Genomic DNA, 22,562 nt, shown 5'->3' with positions numbered 1-22,562 from the left:
TAACTATGTTGCTAAACATTCATAAAAATATTAATCTTCCACACTGGAAAAGTAAGAGCACCTCACATATATGGAACAATTCTAAGAAATACATTTAAATATTTTATAGAAAATATATGACTCAATTCATAAGATGAGAAATCATTATATAAAAATGAAGTATGTTATCTAGTACAAGCGATATCTGGAAATCAAATGAGATGAACTGCATTTCTGCAAAATAGCAAAGCAAATTAAATTGAAAAATAGTAATCTTTTGAATGGTCCCGGAACTGTTAAATTATATTTCAAATATTGAAGCACCTTACACTCCATCATCTCCCACACACTTCAGCTCAGCTGGAAGAAGATCACAAGACTAATTTCTAAGCTACAATACATCTAGAACAAATCATAGGGAAATGATGTAGCCTTCATGTAGGCAAAGATTTCTTAGCTATAACAACAAAGGAACGATCATACACAGAGAGATACAGTTGTAACATTAGATTAGATTTCCTGAGGAAATTCTCATGAACTGATGACGATTTACTTAGAAGCCAGGTAGAGGTTTAAGAATTCTAGATGTACTATAGCCATGAAATCTCTACAGTACTCAGGATCAAAAAAGAAAGGGGAGAAATAATAGAATAAATGGGTACTCTTCAATGATTTTAGGATAATATATTAGACTGTTGAGAAATATTAGTCATTTTTGTGAATGTTATTATTATCATTATTATTGTTGTTGTTGTTATTTATTGTTATTATTACTATTACTTCCTGATATCAATAATAGCAGTAATTTCAGTCTTCCTGGTATACAGTGTTACCAGACTTTGTTGTCTCCCTCAGTCTATAGATGAAGCACACCCCTAACAAGGAAACTTCCCTAGTGAAATGTTGTAAGTTATATCAGGGTCTGTTATTAAACAGGGTAAAGAGACACTACAGACTCAGTCTCAGTGTAAACACCAATGAAAACATCAGACATTAACACACCAGCCCTATCATGTTTAGAAATTTCACACACAAACACAAAACCTTAAGTAACCAGCAACAATAAATACCAAATGTCTTATGGAGACACCAAGATGGTCTTTTTTTAATGGGAAATTTTAAAAGCTTTACATCAAACCAATAGCAGTCTGGAGACACATGTTCTAAGTATTCTTTCCAATACTGTACACAAATTCTTAGCTGGGTTTGACAGCTCACACCTATGACCTTGCAACTGGGGAAGTAGAGGCAGGAAGACTATTACGAATTTATGACCTACCTGGGCTATACGATAAATTACAGGCAAGCCTTGATTACAGAATGAGACCTTGTCTCAAAAATTTAAATAAAAAACTATATTCCATAATCATTAGAAACTCAAAAGTTAAAGAAATAAAAATTCAACAAGCATGTTATTTCTATTACATGGTTTTCTATACAGAAAAGCCACAAATCTAGAACCAAAATACTAGAATTAATGAAAGTTGTAAAATGGTAATGGCAATAAGAATGATATACAAAATCCCATCATATGTTCTTATTAAAGCAGAATATAACAGGAACTGTGGCATGATGCATACTATTTATAAATGAATTAAAACATTAAACCACACACGGATAAACAAAATATATGAATAGATTTTATGCAGAAATTTTCCAAAACACACCGAAGAAGACCTAAATAAGGGGCTGGAAATAGAGTCAAAGGTTAAGAGCATGTAGTGATTTTGTAAGAAGCCAAGGCCTGTTCCCAGCATTCATGTTGGTTGCCTCACAATAGCCTGTAAAGCCAGATCCAGGAGATCCCACTCCTTCTGGCCTCCACTGGAACTACCTCTTTCTCTCTCTCTCTCTCTGTCTCTCTGTCTCTCTGTCTCTGTCTCTCTCTCTCTCTCTCTCTGTCTCTCTCTCTCTCTCTCTCTCTCTCTCTCTGTCTCTCTCTCTCTCTCACACACACACACACACACAAACACACACTTTAAAAGAAAAACAAATCATTTTTTTCAAAAGAAGACCCAAATAGAATCATATACCACGATAAAAGATGCAGATAGTCAATATAATAGCGATATGAGTCCTTCATATACTTTAATATCATTTGAATTGTATTTTAATAAAATTCCCGTTAGATAATTATCATGAAATGGGAATCCTAAAATGCATCTGGGGAAACAGTATCTAAGAACTGTTGTTTGAAAACTACTGGTAAGAAAGTTCAGAACAAGTACATACTCTGAGACATCAATATACAATCAAATGCTACCACTTTTGACAAGAAGTTGATTAATTTGACCTCTGAAACAAACAGGAAGTACACAATCGTAAAACTAGAGTGGCAGATCAAGGTGACTTTACAATCAAGAAGAAATTCATGGATATTCAACAACAAAAATCAAAGGGACAAACATGTACCAATAAAATTACTTAAAATTTAATCTTTATATTGCACATAGCACAGAAATTAACTTTATGGAAGAAAAAGTAGATGATACTTATTTTGCCAGGATGTGAAAGAGTTTCTTTAACAAGATACAAATTCATGAAATAGTAGCTAGTTTGGGGAGAGCCAAGATGGCAGAGGAGAGGCAGCCAGTACTCTCCAGCTGTTTTAAAGCTGGGAATTAAAACTGGCCAGGAAAACAGTTTCTTAGCTGTGACTGGGAAATTGTAGTAATGGACTGAGACGTGCAGAGAACTAGTGACACTGCTAATTAGAAAACCAGAAGTGTCCTGCCCTGAAGGGAGCTAACTTGGAAGGTTACAAGGTGCTGCTCTGGAAACTCTAAGCTCCAGTACTTCCTTGCAACTCAGAGCCATGTGTCATCTCACTGTCCCTGCAACTGAGCCCTACCAGTTCAGTGAGGCATCTGAAAGGAAGCTCCTTGAAAATAGGCTCGGGAGATGGCTCAGTCTGCAAATCGCTTGGCACACAAACAAGAGGATCTTAGCTTGATCTACAGGACCATAAAAACACCAGACATGGTGGTGTACTGGGGAGGCAGAGACAAAGCAGCCAGACTGTCAGCTAGCCAGCCCAACCCTACCCATCTGCCCCAGGTTTCTATCTCAGAACCACAGGGTTTATAGCAGCTGAGGAATGAGAACAAGCTGACCCCATACATACAAGGTGCATGGGTACAAGCACACATACATACATGTACACACAGTCACACACATATGTACATGTGTGCGCAAGGAAAATAAAAATATGAGAACTATATTCGAGACTGCTGGTGGTTTTGATTTTCATCTTTGGTTAGTTCTTTGAGAATTTGATACATTATATTTTGGTCATATTCCCTCCCTCCCCCCACTCCTCCATCTGATCCCCGCTAGACCTCACAAGTGTTCTAAGTCATCAGTCTCATCCTCAAGCCTCGAACCTGATCCAATGTATCAGTGACGTTTGTTTACTGAGGGTTTTTAAGTTCCTACTGTTTGAACCTTTCAGTTCAGAGAGTCCTAGGGTCTTCAGACTCCATCTCAGTATTGATCTTGTTTGTTACTGGACTTTCTTAACTCTAGCCAGTTGTTTTTCCTCCGTTTTCTTGGAATCCACCGATCTTTGTGAAGGTCATCCTTTAGAATTCCTTTTGTCATATGACTTCCAGTCACAGTTACTTTCTGGGACTGTAGCCTCAGCCTCAGCCTCATCCCCACCTCTGCATCAACTTGAAGGCTTGAATGAGAAATATTCCCCAAAGACTCATGTACTTAAACTCTCCCAGATCACAGGACTGCTAGGGGTTGCTCTGGAGACCTGTTGTAGAAAGTAGGTTACTGGGGTAGGCTTTGGGGTTTTCATACTGGCCCCATTTCCTGCTATCACTGATCACACACATGGTAAATAAGATGCATGTCCCCATTGTCATGAATTCCCTGCCATGACGCACATAGACCATCTAAAGATTGTAACCTAAAATGAACCCTTTCTCCCTTAAGTGGTCTTGGTTAGATTATTTTATTACAGCCTCAGAAGAGAAGCCAATACAGATACACACAGAGCAGTTGAGGTCACTCTCCCTTTAAGAGCAGCTCTGTGGAGCAGCTGAGATGGGGCAGAAATCTGAACAGATTCTTGATGAACAGAGACAGGACCAACCCCAGACAAAGAACTCTATGTAACTAGGGAATACTAAGAGTGGGAGACATAGTCTTATCCAGGGAAAAGCACATCATTTGGCTATCCAATATCAAAGGATCAGTCCTGAGAACACACATTCAGGAACATTGTACAAATGAAACAGGTTATACTTAAGAACACACACACACACACACACACACACACACACACACAACTGGAAGAACAGTGAAAAAAGAGGCCATGGGTTTCTGAGGGAACAAGGAGAGCTTTACAGAAGGCTAGGGAAGAGAAAAGGGAAAGGAGAAAGGATGTAATTATAGAATAATATGAAAATTAAAAGACATTATTAAAAGAAATGAAGCCTGGGCTACAGGCACACAGGATGTTTTGTGCCCGCTCTGTGCAGTGCAGCTGTTGCTATGCCTTCCTTGAGGAATTCAAGGCTACCTGGGACCCAGCGCACACAATAGCATCATCAGCTCATCGTCTGTGTCCAAAGCACCTAGAGGCGGCTTCACCCAGGGAACTTTGGGTTTGTGCTGCAGATGGCTCCAGTCCACACTGTAAGCTGCTGAGCTGAGAGCTCATTCTCCAGCTCTGTCACCAACATGATGGTGTGTGCACAGAAACAAAGGGCAGACACCTACCAGCCCTGTGCTGCTGCCCAGGGTCATGTAACCGCAGAGGCAGGGCAGACCCACAGAGGGGATTAATATCTACCTCTGCTGCACTGTACAGTGTTTTTCCTTTCTTTTCTCTTTTTCATTCCTTTATTCCTTTTGCTTTTCTTCTTTTAAATGAAATATTTTCCTTTATTTACCTGCTGCTTTGTAGAGAGCTGATTGCCCCTTTGCTATTTTTCTCAATACATTATTTTCTTTTAATTGTATTTTAACTTAATTTTTCTCCTTTAGTGGTTCTAATAATCAAATTCTCTCCCTCTCTCCTTCCTTCTCTCTGTCTCTCTGTCTCTCTGTTTCTCTCTGTGTATCTGTTTCTGCCTCTGACTCCTTGTCTCCTCTCTCTCTGTCTCTCTCTCCCTGTCTTTCCCTGTATCTCTGTGTGTGTCTCTCTCTCTCTCTTTCTCTTCTTTTTTCACTCTCCTCCCCTCTCTCCTCCATTTTCCCTTACTCTTTGCCTTTTTTTGCGGAAACTTGCTATGAAGCTGGTAATCACCTAACTTCCTGACAATGCTCAGCCTCCACCTTCTTAGTGCTGAGAGGCAGAGTTGGGGGTCAACCCCCAATCTGTCTGATTAGAAGGCTTATAATTAATTATTTGGAAATTCATAACATTTATACAAAGATCTAAATATCTGGAGAAGCATTGTTTTTCCAAACATCACATACCCCATATGAAATTTCAATATGTAAAAGTCCCACGGTCACTTTCTACACTATGAAAATCAAGTCTCTAGGGACCAACACATGGTTACATTCACAGACCATACTCCATGAAGTGATTACATTGATCCTTCTCATCCAAAATTTAAAAATACTTTAAACATGTATAATATAGTTTACTGAAAGCAAGGTCACCAGCACTATTAAGCAATATGTGTTGGTCACACATTAAATTCTACACAGAGGGGAGCCCTGTTAGCATTTGAAATATGCTTTGGCAAATGTCTGTCCAGATATTTAATATCTGAGCTTCAACGGCACACAGGTTAGAGGTCATTCCTCACACCCCTGCCTCTAAGGGGACAACACATGTGGCCCCTGCATGACTATGCACAGGTTAAGTCTCTCTCCTCACAAGGCTGCTCATTCTCTGTTAGGGGGATGGGTTATGTTTGCTTAATCAGCTTCCAACACTGTAACTATTCCAGCTCTTTGCTTCTTGAACTCTACAGTGTACATTTTTATTTTTTGAGAACACATTTAAGCCATTGTGTAATTAGATTCTTTATGCCCCTAAATCAGTATGTTTTGATTAAGTCCACAATTTAACTTTTGTTCATTTGCCAAATTGTTATCTCGGCGGTTTTTCTTTTCTTTTCCTTTCATTCTTTGCCAAACAATAAAATGATAAGCATTGAATAAGTTTCAAATTCCCAGTGAATTAGTCAGATTTCTCAATACCTTCCATTCATATTTGTTGATATATTATCATGCCAGTAGGTCTCAAATTACAAGATTCTAAAATACTTGTCTTTGTTCTACTAACTCATGATTACATAGCTCCCATTGGCTCTTAATCTGTACTTCTTACCCAACATGGCCATGAATCATACAGTTCATATCTCTTCTCATGCAATTGCTTACTTGTTCTGAAACTCCAGTTATGCCACTTTCAAGCAATGAACTGCAATCAATTTTGTATTTAACTCGGACCTCCTACACGTCTATATATCTTTTTTCTGTTTTCTATGTGTGAATATATGCATGCATGTTTGTTCACATGAGTGTGTTCACTTAGATGCCAAAGGGAGGCCACAGGTATCACTCCTCAATTGCTATCCATCTTGGGGTTGTTTGTGTTTGTTTGTTTATGTGTTTGGGTGTTTTTTGTTCTTATTTTTATTTTTGTTTTACCTTTTCTTTTTTCTTCTTCCTTTCTTTCTTTCTCTCACTCTTCCTTTCTTTCTTCCTTTCTTTCTTCCTTCCTTTCTCTCTCTCTCTCTCTCTCTCTCTCTCTCTCTCTCTCTCTCTTTCTTTCTTTCTTTTTCTTTTTTATCTCTCTCTGACCCAATAGGCTAGGATGATCCTGTCTTCCTGTCTCTCTTCCCAACACTAGGGTTCCAGTTCGACACTGCATTGCAACCTCTTATTTGGATGCTGGATAGCAAACTTAAGTCCTTGTGTTGGCATAGTGATCTCATGCATCCATGTACTGTATTTTTTCCATATCTACCTCTCTTAATTCATTCATGGATTCATATACTTTTCCATTTACTTTTTATGCAATTCTGAAAGATTTCTCAATATTAGCAAAGACGTGGGAGAACTAAAAAAAATGGATTTCCTAGAATACTTGAGGTTAAAATCACAAAACCTTGAAAACATTGCTGCACTCCATCTCCAGAGTCAAGAGCACATGTATGAGTTCAGACGTACAATGGACACAAAGTAAAAGCAACTGGGTGAGCTTGGGCAACCTTCACCAGTGTCCACTTTTATAAATATTCAACAAAAGCTCATTAACGTCTCATGACCAACAATCTTCTAAAGAAAGAATTTTCCCCTTAAGTACATAAAAAGATATTCCTCACCTCCATAGGAAACTTAAAATCTATTTGTAAATCACTTCTGAAATAGTTTGGAAAAAGTGTGATTCGCCTGGCTCTGTAATTTTGAATCCAAAATTTAAAGAGCTAGTATGATCAATGGCACTCATCAAACCTACACATTTAACTCTCTAAGACTAGGGACATGCTGGAAGCATGGAGCTAAATCTATAATGGAAAGAATATATCTTTAGGAAGTAGCTGCCAGACCTTGGTTGATATATGTGCTAATTTGAGTGAAAATGTTCCCAGAGTTTCCAGCATTTGAATACTTGCTTGCCAGGTGGTGGTGCTGTTTGGGGTGGCTTAAGGGGTGTATTTTTGTTAGAGGAAGTATGTCACTGGAGGCAGAATTCGAAAGTTTAAAAACTAGCACGTTTTGAGTTTGTCCTCTCTGTCTCATGTTTGCAATTCAAGATGGAAGCCCCCAACTTCCTGCTTCCATGATTTACTTCACTTTGCCATGACAGACTCAAATTCTCGGCAACTGTAAGCCTAAATAAACTTTCTTCTCTAAGTTGCCTTGGTCACCGTGTTTTATCATAGCAGCGGAGAAATAACTTGTACAATATGGATGGCCTATTTTCATATTTAAAAGGCAGTCTGATCAAATCAATTACCACATTAATATGCACAGAGACGTGTCCAATAAAAAGCATTCTTTTTATTTATTAATTTCCTAAATGTATCCCTAGAACAATTAATGACAAATACAGATATGACCCAACTCAGAAGAATCTCTATGGCAGTCAATACTCAGTTGAGAAGCTATCAGCAGCTAGGATAGGGAGAGGCGGAAGGATCAATAAAGACACTTCTCAATGTGCTAGAGGCCCCATTGGACAGTTCTATGTCAGAAGCAGTCTGCACAAAACAGAGACAGTTAGCCTGGTCCTGCATGACAGCACCTTTATGTTAGCTGGCAGAAATGTCTTGCATAGCTGTCCCCTCTGAACAAAGCCATCTTGGATATGGACAAAACTATGGTGAATGGTGACTTAATTCTTTTTATTAAAAAATGGTGAAAACAAAAGAAATAAAATGATTTATAGAAAGTCCATAGGAACATTCTGTACCTCTCTCTTTTTTTATTAGAGAGGTGGCAGGAAGCCTGGCTCATTAGGCAGAAGTAATGATCCAGGCTACATGCCATCTCTAATTAGAGAAAAGATACAGTAGGTACCATCATACCTATAGGCTGATGGAGTGCGGCTAGACATTAAAAACATCCTTTCCTCCACTCAGCTCCTAAATACCCATGATATGAGGGAGAGAGAAAAAAAAGAAGTAATAAAAACAGATATTTGTGAGAAACCATTTCCCATTTCTGGTGCTTTAATCATAGGTAAAAAATCCTTTTCACGGAGTTTAAAAATAAATATCATTTTCAGATTAGAATGGCCTTTTGAAGCATCAATTTAGCATTTAGTGCACCGAAGTAGAACAGAGTCAAGTCATTTCAGCCCCACAGTGCAAAGGAGACAAATTTATAGTGTTCACAAACACTCTTAGCAACACTGAATGTGAGGGGAGACTTTTAGAAACACTAGTGGGGGTTAAATTCCTAATACGGTTTACAGAGTTTAAATATGTTATTTGAACTTTCTGTGTGCAGCGGACTGATTTTTTTTCCCAGCATGCTAATTATTGAAACCAAGTTTCTGAAAAACTAACTACTGAATTTACTTTTCCCATGTTTATCAGATCTAAGAGTATATGCAAGTTGACATGATTTTTAAAATTTTTATGTATGTATACAATTCATCTTAATCATATCCACAGCCCAGCCCCTCCTCCCTCAGCCCCTCCCTCATGCTCTTCTCCACTACTCTCAACACATCTCCTATCTTCCTCCTAACTTCACAGGGGTAGCCAGCTGCTCTCTAGAGTACATTTATTTGAACTTGATCCACAGGAGGGAAGTCATACCTTGTCTTATCAGACCCATGGCCAGGAAGCCATAGTTTCTTTGGTAGAGATCCTACTGATGTTGTCTTGCTAACCTATGTTGTTGTCAAACTCCCTTCTAAATATTTCTGTTTATATCATAGGTTGGGGCTGCTTTCACTCTTGGTCAGCGAAGCTTCCAGAAAGTGTTGGTTTAATGGAGAGACTCATAACTGTTGAAAATGTTAAGAACAAGCAATTACAAGGACCCATTGATAGGATGTCCATTTATAACACTTCCTCCCTAAATGCTTATGGAACATCTTGGAAGAGGAGGCAGAAGGAATTTAAGAGCCAGATGATGGGGGAAGGGCTGTGCAAAGCTGATCCTGGATACGACATGGCTGCTACCCACATGACCTCACAGGATGTGCTTACCCGTGTAAGCCTTCAAAATGTTCATGAGAGTTCAAGTTTGCAGCACAGAGAGGAGAGGTCCTCACGCTGCCTCAGGCCTAACTGTGCACTCAGTGGCAGTTGATTACTGCTGAGGAATTGAGGACTTCCTTTACTTTGGGTGGAGGGAGATCATACTCTGTTATCCTTTTTAAATGTTAGTTTTATATTGACCTCTTCCTTTTTATTCTCTATAATAATCATTTTGATCAACCCAACTAATTGTTTCACAAGGAGACAATGCATATTCAAAGATACTAATAGTTTAAATTACTAGATATGTCAGGGACCATTCAGGGAAGATTTCCCTGCCGCATATCACAGCCCAGGATGGCCTCAAAGTCATTTGCATAGCCTAGTCTCATAGCAAAAATGGGATCTTCCTGCTTCAATGCCTGGATTATGTTCTACCCTGCCATACTGAAGGCTGGCTGTCACTTATTGTTCTTTTAATATGTAATAAGCAGTATATTTTAAATGTATACGCTCTCATATGGTTCTTCTAATAGACTTGTGTATCATGCATTAAACACAATAATAAATTAAAAATCAGAAACTGAAAAGAGCTAGATTTTTTTTAAATGCTGTGATCTTATTTTATTAAATATTGATTAGAGGAGGTGGGGCATAGCCCTATGGTAAAGCGCATGCCTATACAGAGAAATGCATTATCAAAAATTGGAGAGACTCATAACTGTTCAAAATGGTAAGAACAAGCAATTACAAGTGCCCATGGATAGGATGTCTATTTGTAAGACTTCCTCCCCAAATGCTTACGGAACATCTTGGAAGAGGAGGCAGAAAGAATGTAAGAGCCAGATGATGGGGGGAGGGCTGTGCACAGCTGATCCAAAATATTCAAAATATTGACCTTTTAAATTATATTTTTAGGAATTATAATACATTTTTCTTCACTGTCTTTAATAATACATCTCATCATCCATAATGATCTCATAGCTTCGGCAATCCTTATAAAGGATGTATACATTTTGATCAAAGAATCAAAACTGTTTTAAACTCATTCCTGTTTGTCAAACACAAAACTTTAGAAATTCAGTCATTGTTTTTAAGCTATCTGGAGTCAAACCACAAAATTATAAACATTTTATAAAGCAAAATAGTGTCCTGCTGCTGCTTTTGTGGCTGGTGGTGGGGTTGGTAACTGGTGTTTAATAAGGGAGGTAGAGAGTAAACACAAACTCTACAAGTTCTTGGGTTTTCTTTAAACCTTTTATTTTAAAACTGCCAACTAAGAGTAAATCCCAGTGAGCATGAAGAAATAAGTATAACAGATAAAAGTTTCTATAAGGAAAACAAACTACTGCTGAAATGAAGAAACTATCATTGCCATGGGTTACAGAACTGGATGAATTCATCTCCATTCTCTCAAAGTTGACATGATGATTTCAGGACTTGTACGTGTGTGTGTGTGCGTGTGTGTGTGTGTGTGTGTGTGTGTGTGTATGTGTGTGTGTATGTGTGTGTGTGGTGTGTGTGTATGTGTGTGTGTGTGTGGTGTGTGGTGTGTATGCATGTGTGCATGTGTATGCATAGTGTGTGGTATGTGTGCGTGCATGTGTGAGTTTGTGTGGATGTGCAAGTGTGTGTGCATGTGTGTGTGTGTGTCTGTGTGTGTGTGGTTGGCATGTGTGGATGTGACATGTGCAGACGCATGCAGAAGGTAGATGAGACTATATCGTCTCCTGGAGCTGGAGTTCCAGGTGGTTGTGAGCCTCTACTGTGGGTTCTGAGAACCAACAGACATCCGGGGAGAGCAGTAAGCACCCTTAACCTTGAGCCATTTTTCCAGCCCCAAACTTAATGAATCTGATTTTAATAAAGTTTAAACAGAAACTGAAACACAACTTTTAAAGTTTAAGTGAATGACAACACAGTCAAGGAAAAAAAGAAAGTTGGGGAAATTACCCACAAAGACGTAAAAATTTCAAGCAATAATAACCGAGACTAAACATTTTGACCCAAAGTGTACATGGGTCATGAGAACAAAGTTCAGAAATGAACCTGTGTTAACACATGCAGAGATGATCAAATGGCTAAAAAGAATTCTATTTTAATTGTTTAGGTGAGAAAAGATGAAGTTGGCCAGTCTGTTACATCACATCCATATATCTACTCTAGATAGAACACAGACCCAAGTTAAGGATACAGAGTAAAATATAAGAGTATACATTCTTCATGACATCAGAGTGTGTCAAGGTATAGTAATAAAACACAAACCATGTTAGGTATGAAAGAAGGATCTGTACATTCGGTTTCATTAAAATAGAGTGATACTGTGTGTCAAAGTTTACCTTTAAAGATAATGAAGCTATAACCTACATCTTGAGAGATAAGGCCTGACAATCATGTATTCATTTAAGACTCACATGCAAAAAAGCAAAGAACTTCTACAAAGTAATAAGAAGACAATGTACCTAATCAAAAATTGCTTCAAAATAATCTATCTAGAATAGAAAAGAATATTTATACGGCAACATGAGTATGAAAATTCCCAGTGTCATTAATCATCAGAAAATACACCTCAGGCCATTTGGCAGGATCAAGGAGGTGGTGAATCGTGAGCTGTCACAATCCTCAGTATCACTGATTGGGATATTTTCTCTGGAATATTATTTGGAAGTGTTTTCTGAAGCTAGAGATGTTGCTACATACAATATGGCTAAATCTGACTTACACAGTCCTGAATAACAGGACGTTAGTGTGCTCCCTGTGCATCTGTGAGTTAGTTCAAGAACTGACGACAGGCATCTGGAGTGGCATGAGTCTCTCCTGACACTCTTCTGTGAACATCCATACAGAGCACACTATCACTAACGCTGATCTTTGAAACAATGGAAATATTCTATACTCATTTTCACCAGAGAGCTATGCAGATGCATAAAAATATATTAAACTCACAAAGTAGGGGCTGGAGAGATGACACAGTGGTTTAGGCTGCTTACACTTTGCAAGGGCATCTGAGGTCAATTCACCTAGTCTGCTGTTCACAACCACCCATAACTCTAGTTTCTAGAGATCTGATGCCCTCTTCTGGTTTCAGTGAGCACCTGCACTCAAGTACGTATACTCCACCCCACCTGAACATATATTCTAAGTAATAAAAATAAATCTTCAAACACATTATCAAGCTATACTTATAGGACTGACATTCTACATTGTATGGATGTTTTGACATGAATCAAAGAATTCCATAATAGATGCAAATGCTTGAATCAAGTGAGCAGGCCATCTAAAACACTGGAGAAAACACTCAACATGATATTCTTAGGCATATTAATGAATTTTTCAAGTAAGTAGGAAAACATGGTGAAATTTCAGATACATAACAAGGATAAGGAATCTACAAATGAAAAGAAAAAAATCAATGGATGTGTGGAAAGCTAGTCAGCCTCAATAAAGGCCAGCTCACTCTACGTCACCACCCAACAGCATTTTTCTCATAGAATCCTCAGGAGTATCACACACACACACACACACACACACACACACAGACACATGCATACATGCATACACACACACACACACACACACACACATGTGCAAAAATACCCTTTGAGTAAGAGTTGTAAATCCTCACAACTTTCTGTTGCTATGCATTAGAACAACCTTTATGCTACGTATTAAAATATAAAGCAGCTATATACTTCAACCAGGCCCTTCTACTTCTATGGATGTATCTGAGGAAATAACTGCAGACATTAGCAATAGCTGCACTTACCGCCATGATTTAGTATATGCTGCACGTGGTGCTTTGAATTGCATTTGCTCATTTGACAATTAAGGAGCAGTTCGAGGTGTCTAGTACGTGCCAGATGCTTGAGAATCAGTCATACTAATACTGTACGCTGCATTGCTGTGTTGAGCTTTACAACACCACTGTCAGCAGCAGCAGCAGCATCTTAAAGTTGGTGGAACACTGTGGCAGTAGGAGCTTTACCTGGTTATATAGTCAGTCAGTGATGACATCCATGTTGCCTCTAGGCAAATTAGCAAAAGTATAGATTATCAGGGAACTATATAATCAGATATTTGTTCAAATATATAATATCTAAATATGAATTTATGCATACATATATTGACAAAACTCTGGATATTTATATATTAATATGTTATTTCTGTCAAATAGCTTTTTGATAATTTGGAAATACTAGAAATTATATGGAGATTCATTACAGGCACTTGTTTTAGAAGTAGGTGGCATTTACACAGTGGCATGCAACATAAACCCTGAGAGCTAAGAAGCACAGTGCAGGGGAGGGATATTGACACCACATGTGGATCTTAAACATTTGGAGGGGAAAGGTCTATTTTTAGAGAGCTTAGTGAAGGCATATGTGTCACAATTTCCTTTTGAGGAAAGTATATTTGTCACCATACATTTCACTGTATGGATAAAAATTCTGGAAGAGTATGAAAAGTTAAGTTGTATCTCTGAGGATGGAAACGCGTAGTGTACTTCCTAGTTCGCAGAGTTCCAGGTTGTTTGGATTTCCTGATAATAAGAATGCATTACTTAGCATTTCCACTTTAAAGTTCAAATATTTTGAAGGCGATGGGGTCGGGTATTTCAAGACAATTTTCATTTGGACTTCTACTCTTCTCAGTTTATAATGTGAGTTGTCTTTTAATTAGTATGTTCCCATAAATGTGGGAAATAGAAATGCCACAGATCTGATCTGGGGCATGTTGAAAGTATGTCTTGGTTTCTATAAAATATATTAAAGTTCCCATTTAGTAACACCCTCATAAAAATTCAGTGACTCAAAAAAGGAAGATATTATATATTGTTGTACCTGGATGTGGGGCTAGGGAGTGGACTTATGTATGTTTGCTTGGTTGACATCTGATGTCTTCCTGGGTGGTGCTTCAGCTTTTTTTTTTTTTTTAAAGGCAGGGTTTCTCGAAGATCCTGGAATCCACTAAGCTGCATTTTATTTACCCCTTTATTCTGAGCTGGGAATTCAGACTCGGAACACCAGGCATAGATTATATTTTAATATGGGTATTGGGTATACAAGTTTAGGTTTCCTTACTAATTGAGCTATTTCCCAGTTCTTACTTATTTTAAAGAGATCAGAATAGAGAAGTTTCTGTTTTAAAATTTTCCTCAAAAGATGTGTCCATGTGATGACTGTAACTGTGGCTCCTTAGAAGGAAGTTCTTTGTGGGTGGCATTAAGGATCTTGAGGTGGAACTTACCCTGAATGAGATGGCTCTTTAATTTGATGACACCTTTAATTATAAGGAAATAAAGGGAGAAATGCAGAGGAGACGAAGGAAACGCAAAGTGGAACTGCACAGGCATAAGAAAAATGGCTAGGTCTGCTGGCTGCAACCAGGACAGAGATGTGGAGTAGTTGTCCCCTCTCAGATCATCTAGAAGGAACCACAGTACTGAATCCCCATGACAGGTGGCAGGCATTGAAACACATGAGAATCAATTCCAATTCTCCTAAACTTCTGTGCATTGGTGGAAATCTGTTACAGTATCCCTAGAAACAGAACACATCTAAATACATGATTAATATTTGTTTGATTAAGATATGCAATTGGCTAACATGAAATAGAATTCTGAAAACAAAAATCTTACCATTTAAACTCTGTCCTATTTGTACAGTGCTGGAGGCTGAGTCTGTAATTGAATCACGGAGAGTTCTGGTTTCAAATGCGGTACTGTTTTCCTCCAAACCATCCACAAAGAAGCTGATTTTTGTCTGATGCACCTGTAAGAATTATCCCCATCATCAAGTGCACAAACTTTTGCTTGGCTTGAACATCCTGCCCACAGCCTTTCTATCTTTTCTTCAAGGCATTTCACTCTTTCTCAGCTTCCTTTGGGTGAAAAATGGAAGCAATTTATTTTAATAGCAGGACAGTATCTCTGCATGTTACAAACCCAGATATGAATCTTACAAACCCAGACTGGAATCTTCATGCTATGATGACGTATTCTGGGGTATTCGTGGGCTTTGCATAGTGTTGCCGTGTGTATGTGTGCTGATTGATAGCTAGGCTCTTAGAGATTTCTGAGGGTTGTGCTATTTTTTTTTTACTGCTAATGATATCGTGTCTATACTTGGAAACAAATTAATACATGAAGGGAGAGATATCCAAACCCAGATATATCCAAGAAGTAGGTGTTACCCGAGTCACTAGTGCAAAATGCTCACCGTAAATACCCGTTTCTTTAGGTACTGGAGTACAGCTGATGACTTTAAATATACTTTACCATTATAAAATAATATTAAAAATTTGCCAATTACATTCTAAGCTGATGAAAATCAAGCAGTCTAACAGCTATCTATATCAGAGGAGAGCTAACTCTTCCAATAAATACCCAGAGGAAACTGCAAGTTAAAGAATTTGGTGTGGTGGCTAAACAGTTCCTTACATGCCATCAGCTCTGATGTAGCATTGGCAGAGAAGCCATCAAAGACACTTAAAGAACTAGGCCTGATTAGGTGTCAGTTTAACATTAAACACAAAACCAGGTGACCAGGCAGATATGAGCCACTGATTGCAATCTGATGACTTCTGGGTTACAGTATAAAGAAACAAACACGCTTTCTGATATGAACCACCAACCAGTCAACATTTTGGAGGCAATATCTTCTAGATTGTAGTTATGCATGATCTTTGATGATTACACACAGATTCAGAGTAAACCAACTGCTGTTTAGGCACCAACTAGAGTGTCTACAAAACAGTCTGTCTGTTGACATGTCACTGACCGTAAAAAGGCATTCAAATTATCAAAGCAACTCAAGTGGAAAGAAAAAGGCCTGAGAGGAGGAAGGGACAGGTTGAAAAAGGGAGGAAGAAATTGGAGATGGACTATTATGCAATTAAAAGGCTGATGTTTAATACTTTAATGAAGTTCAACCTTGGAAATTATTCTAGAGCAGGGTTATTCTAAAATGGAGTTTGACAGGTAATGAGGTTTGAGTAAGATTTACTGTAGGTTCATTGATGAAACAGATTCACTAGTCTGGTGTACGACTTCAACAGTAAAAGACAACAATACATATATGAGGTCAAAGAGCAAGCAGACCTTTACCAGATACACATTGCTGTAAGTCTGGCTCTATGACTAGTTCTAAGTTACTGTGTCAACGTGTGTCTTTATTTATTTATTGGTGTTTAAGAACTTCATACATGCTTACCATGTATTTTGATCAAGGCTACCCCATACCCTCCCCTGTAACTCTCCTCCAAACATTGATCCTTTCTAAACTATCTCAACAGCATCTCTACTAAAAAAAAAAAAATTGCAACATTGAAGCAAGGTAAAACCTTTACATTAGTTATGTGAATTCTTGCCATAGGAATACCTTTCCAGATGCTCCTCCCCTACTCAAAAACCAAACTCAGAAACCTAGGGTTCAGGGGTGAGACTGGTAGGTAAAATGAATCTCCTTTAAAAAAAGTTAGGCACCATTGTAATTCTTCCTTGTAGCCAACTTCTTTCATTTTAGTGTGTCCTTTCTGAAATAGACTGAGCCAGGATTGCATGAGAGTCCATTTTAAATAAAGCTGGATACACCTAAAGTCATATACTGTTCCTCAGGAGGCCAGATCTATTTCTCTCCACTGAATAGTAGGGACGCGCCTTTTTATCCCCCTTGCATCCCATTTTTCTCCGCCGGCTACTGTTATTTGGTGTTTGACTGTTATCGTTATGAAAGATACAGGCTCTTCCAGTCCGTTATTTGTAGTATTATCTCATGTTTTACAGCATCTTTGCACAACATGCAGGCTACATGAAATATAACTAGAGGAAAGTTCCCGGTGGTATTAATGCATAAAAAAAGAACGCGGTTCCATCGCTACTGTCTTTGCCCAGCCCAAAAACTGATGAACAGCCAATTTTCCTTTATCACATTAGCACAGCCATGAGGGAAACACATTTGTTCTCGTCAGTTACACTAAAGATACTATTACCAATCTAACATATACATGTTTTATATCAGCAGTATTCTCAGAGCTTGAGAGAGTCAACAATATATTAACAGGAGCATGACAGTTTATTTAAGAAAAGAAAATTGTCTGTGCAGAGGGACAGAAGTTAGAAATGTATGGCTGAAGCCCGGTGCCAGTGCTCTAATAAAGGTGATAATTCTTGTGCTTGCTTTATAGCAGGTAGCACTCCTGTGACAGCTCTGTCATATCATTCAAATAAAAATGTTGTCTTTTACAAGTTTAAGGCTACCTTTATTTCGAGTCAGATAGAAACCACGTTTTTGATTTTCTGCTTTCTATCTGCCTCCGCTGTCCAAGACCTTCATCACCTTCTGTTTTTATCAACTCATCATGCCTTTGCTTAGTAGAAGAATTCTGTGTCAGTCACAGCAAATTCCGGAAGATGGTTTCGCTTGCCTGGCCCTTTAAAAATGATTCATGGTGATCCCAAGCTGCTCTCCCCACACCAAGCCCTCCCCGACCAACCATCTTTCTATAAATAAGATTAGATCTTTGGTTTTCTGAACCATGTTTTATGTTACAAGATTGCCCAAACTATTTTACAATTCTGATCTGGAGCTCCATCGCGATGACACCATGGAGACAATAGTGGCCTTTTTGTAACAGCTCATCCCAGGGCTCCCCCTTGCTGGTTATTGAGTGGAGTAGGAATGTATACAATGGGATTTCTGATCTGTGAAGAGAAAGCTTCTTGCCAAACCTTCCTCTACCTCTCATTCTCTGGCCCTGGGCAGATGAGAGCAGCCAGCACATATTAGTTGACGTGCTTTGAATGAGTACATTGGCAAGTCCAGCAGCATTTGCAGAGGGCTTTAAACTGAGCCCCTTAAGGGGTCCGCACGAACATGGAAACACGTATCAGCCATTCTCAAGCCTTTATTCCATGAGAGCTCCTTACTCTATTTTAACCACTACTTAACTGCTTAACAATACGCCCCATAAGAGGCTAGACTTATCCATTTGAGTGAAAGAGGGTATGTAGGACCTTGAAAGGCAGCCTGATTTCTGGTCAAGCACAGGCTAGAAACCCCCAGGGACACCAGGTTATCCTGAGGGACCCCAGGTGACCCTAAGGGACAGCAGTTGGCCCTAAGGGACGACAGGTGTTTCACCACATCCCCAGACTCCAGGCTCCTGACATGAGGCTGTAGCCCTCCATAGGTTCGTGTCCTTCAGTCATGTAGGACAACCTCCCTAGTCTCTCCACAGGTAGAGGGCGTGACTACAGGCCATGGGGCCTCAAGACAGATCTCTATATTAATGAGGTACCTAAAGGCCAGAAGGGCTTAGCCAAGTAACCTTTCCTTCCTATACACTCCTCCCTACAAAAGGCATTTAACCTCAGGGCTGCCCTGAGAAAATGGGGTAAGGTTTCTCATCTACATTCTGCCGTGACAATAAACATCTTAAAAATATGGACTGTTTCTCTTTCAGACTATTTCTCTTTTATCGGGATCCGCTGTGGGGCACAATGGAGAAGGCCTTCACCTACAAAGCTACCATCTAATCTCCTGCAGAAGACCTCTCTGTGCTCCCAGTCACAGTGACCGCCAACCAAAGCCAGCCTCCTGCAACCAAGAACTCTCCTTTCGGGCACAGCCAAAGCTTCTTTCCTCTTTTCCCCTTCAGCCGTGGGATAGTCCAGCCCGTGGGCCCTCACTTTGTTCTCAGCTGTTCTGCAGCACCTGGGTGTCGGAGAGCCTGAGAACCAGATGGTCCCTGGCCGCCCTGCAGGCCGGGGACCCTCAACCCCTAGCTAGTTCCAGCTCTCCGAGGACCTCAGACTGTGCTTCCCCACCTCCAGAGCAGTGTCCCCTCAGCAGCTTCTCACAGCTCCACACCCACCCGGCACTGGCATGGGGTGAGTGCAGTCAAACTCTTCCACGTGTCCTGCCTCCCTGAGTGGCCCTAGCCCCATGGTAGCGCAGCCACGGGGGCCCCTGCCCACTTTAACCCAACAAGGAGGTACATGAAAATAGCAATAGAATTCTAGGCACTATCCTCCTGTTCTTACATCCGATTAGTAAAGAATATACTTCAAAGGACACAATAAGAAGGGTTTGGAGGTCCACACCAGCAACCCTAGCACTTGTGATGCTAAAAGAGAAGGATGACCACAGCTAAATGCCAGCCTGGACTGCCTACATGATGTAACTCTCAAAAACCCTTGAATACATGTAAGTCTATATGTAAATTTTATTATATATATATATGTATATATTTATTTTATTATATACATATATATTAAATGAATTTTGTTCTGTCTTGGCTAGTAGTACTCACATTAAGTTCCACAGATGATCTAATAAAAACTACAACACCCCAGGTTGTGAGAAGTTCTTGTTTTCTTTTGAGTTGTTGGTCATGGCAGTTTAAGAGAATCCCAAACATCAGAGGCTGTTTCTGTTATCCTTGGTTGTCCCAGGAGGGCCAGATCCTCTTACTGAAGACACTGTGCAGTTTGGACCTGGGACCTGGAAGACCCAAACTGGATTTGACCTGAATGTCTCCTCGCTAGGGACTTCTTTCATGGTTCCAGAATGTGTCATGCAAGCTTCCAAAGTAGGGAACAACCATCAGTATCCAGCTATGATACTTCTGATTGACAGCAATGACCAGCATGATAGAATAAGGATGAACCAGTGGGGCAATCCCTGCTAGTAACCACAGCTCTCTAACTGGACTAAGTACCCAGTCAACAAGAGGGAGACCATCCCTGGCACTGGACACCTAGACAACTACTCTGGACCAGTGAAGTCATGGACATTGGGGGAGAACCTACAACCACCACTTTACTAAAGCAACATAATCTCTAACCACATTGTATACTTGTCCTTATTCCCACAGATAAGTGTACTTTCTGTTTCTTAGCAAGGGAAATGTCTCTTTGTAGAAACCATTACAGAAAACTACAGCTGAATACCTCAGAGTTATAGAGCCCAATCTCAATGAATATGTCTACAAACCACACCCATGTTTACGGTTCAGAGATCATTGCAGAAGAAGAGACTGAAAGATTGTAAGAGCCAGAGTAATAGGGAGCTTTGTGTAAGATTGTGTCTTTCAGTAGTCAGAGGCTACACCCAGAAAGTCTCACCAACATGACTGTCTAAACAAGACTTGAACGTATAGACACACCCACACACACATAAACAAACATACATTTTTTTCAAAAAAGAAATCCATATATTAGTGAGAAGTTAGTAAAGGAAAAATATAGACAAATCTATCTAGAATAGAAACACCAGCCACATACTACATACTCTCAAGAGCTATATGTGATAACAAGACGTTTAACCTATCAGGTGATGGGTTAAACCATAAATAATATTAGTTGTTTTGAACTTAAGTATTGAATTTTAGTGTGGTCAACAGAGCACTGTCTTTTGAAGGAAACATTGTGGCAAGGTACCTTAGAGGGTTCGTGTGTGTACATACAGCAACTATTTGGAATATTCCTTGGAAAAATTCATAGCATCTCAAGAAAGCCATTTTCCTTCATTCAGGTGGCCTCATCTTAAAGTCAAACTATCTTAGAAATATCTTAAAAATTCTGAAAAACCTCTTTAAAAAATATTTATTTATCTTATTCTATGAGCAGGAGTGCTGCCTTTCTACAAGCATTTGCATCCCTTGTGTGCCTGGTACCCTTGGGACCAGAAGAGGGAGTGGGATCCCCTGGAACTAGAGTTACAGACAATCATGAGCCACCATATGGATGCTGGGAACTCAACCCAGGTCTTCTGCAAGAGCAGCAAGTGCTCTTACACACTGAGCCATCTTTCCAGCCCCGGAATAACATCTTTTAAAATAGATTTAACATGAAGTGTTTGACAACACAACCTAAATTCAAATTCACCTTTAAGAGATAATGGGTTATACAAACACACTGAAAGCCATCTCAAGTGTTAAGGAATTCAACTGGAAAGAAAACCATCGTGGCATGAACCAGAATTAAAACCAATTCGATAGAGGAAAAACCAGTCTGAGACTTTCTGAAATAGAAATTGCCCTAAAATAGAAACATCTATTTCTAAGTGAAAAAAAAAACTAGATTTGCATAAAAGATCCCACAATACTCTCTGTAGTCCTTACACATAAGAAAATTTGTTCCCAAAACTTCATAAAGTTATTTTTAAAATCTCACGTATGTTATATTTCCCTCTCTGAGACCACATGGAATTCCACCCTGCACAACTGCTTGCCATATTAAATCTAAATGTGTTTTTTTCTAACTCATTTTATTGGATTGTATCTCTAACTTTCACCATCAGCCAACCTCTACTTTATGGATGACAACATCTCACTGGCTCGTGAGCACTATAGTGTCTTTGTGTGAGAGCAAGTTGTTTCCATAGAGGTATTTGTCTGAATATTTAGGATTATTAAGAACATCTGACATGATAATGAGAATTAGTCAGAGAACTGAAAACAACAAAATCTATTCAAGGTCTCAGAAGCCTGAGTGTCCCAGAGCCAGTTTGAATCAGCCAATTTTAATCTGCCACTTAAATCCAGTCAGCATTTAGAAGGAAGAGCTTTTGAGTTCATTAGAGCCATCCATTGAGTCTTTCCTCTGTGACTCTACAGAGTGGTATGGTAGGAAGCATGGTGATAAGATTATGATCCATGGAAAGGAGAGGAAGGAAAGGAAGAAGAAGGAGAGAGGAAAGAAAGAAGGGGACAGAGAAAAAGGAGGAAGGGAAGGAAAGAGGAAAGAGAGAGGGAGAGAAGGAGGGAGGGATAAAAGGAAGGAGGAGAGAGGGAGAAGGGAGGGAAGAAGAGAAGAAGGAGGAGGAGGAGGAGAAGAAGAAGAACAAGAAGAAGAAGAACAAGAAGAAGAAGAAGAAGAAGAAGAAGAACAAGTACAAGTACAAGTACAAGAACAAGAACAAGAACAAGAACAAGAACAAGAACAAGAACAAG

General features: G+C 39.3%; 1 protein-coding gene across 2 annotated transcripts in view; it reads right to left on the bottom strand.

The window, feature by feature from the left end:
- Ush2a (usherin) overlaps nucleotides 1-22,562 on the bottom strand; it is a 668,288-nt gene that overhangs the window by 597,753 nt on the left and 47,973 nt on the right. For both annotated transcript variants that reach the window (XM_028760212.1, XM_028760216.1), the window contains exon 3: nucleotides 15,247-15,379. In XM_028760212.1, coding sequence (XP_028616045.1) covers nucleotides 15,247-15,379 — 133 coding nt within the window. The remainder of the gene's footprint in view (nucleotides 1-15,246; nucleotides 15,380-22,562) is intronic.

This window comes from Grammomys surdaster, unplaced genomic scaffold (assembly GCF_004785775.1).
Source record: "Grammomys surdaster isolate TR1022 unplaced genomic scaffold, NIH_TR_1.0 130, whole genome shotgun sequence".
Lineage (NCBI taxonomy): Eukaryota > Metazoa > Chordata > Mammalia > Rodentia > Muridae > Grammomys > Grammomys surdaster.
Note: the sequence above shows the minus strand (reverse complement) of the source record. Positions and strands in the feature narration are given on the sequence as shown.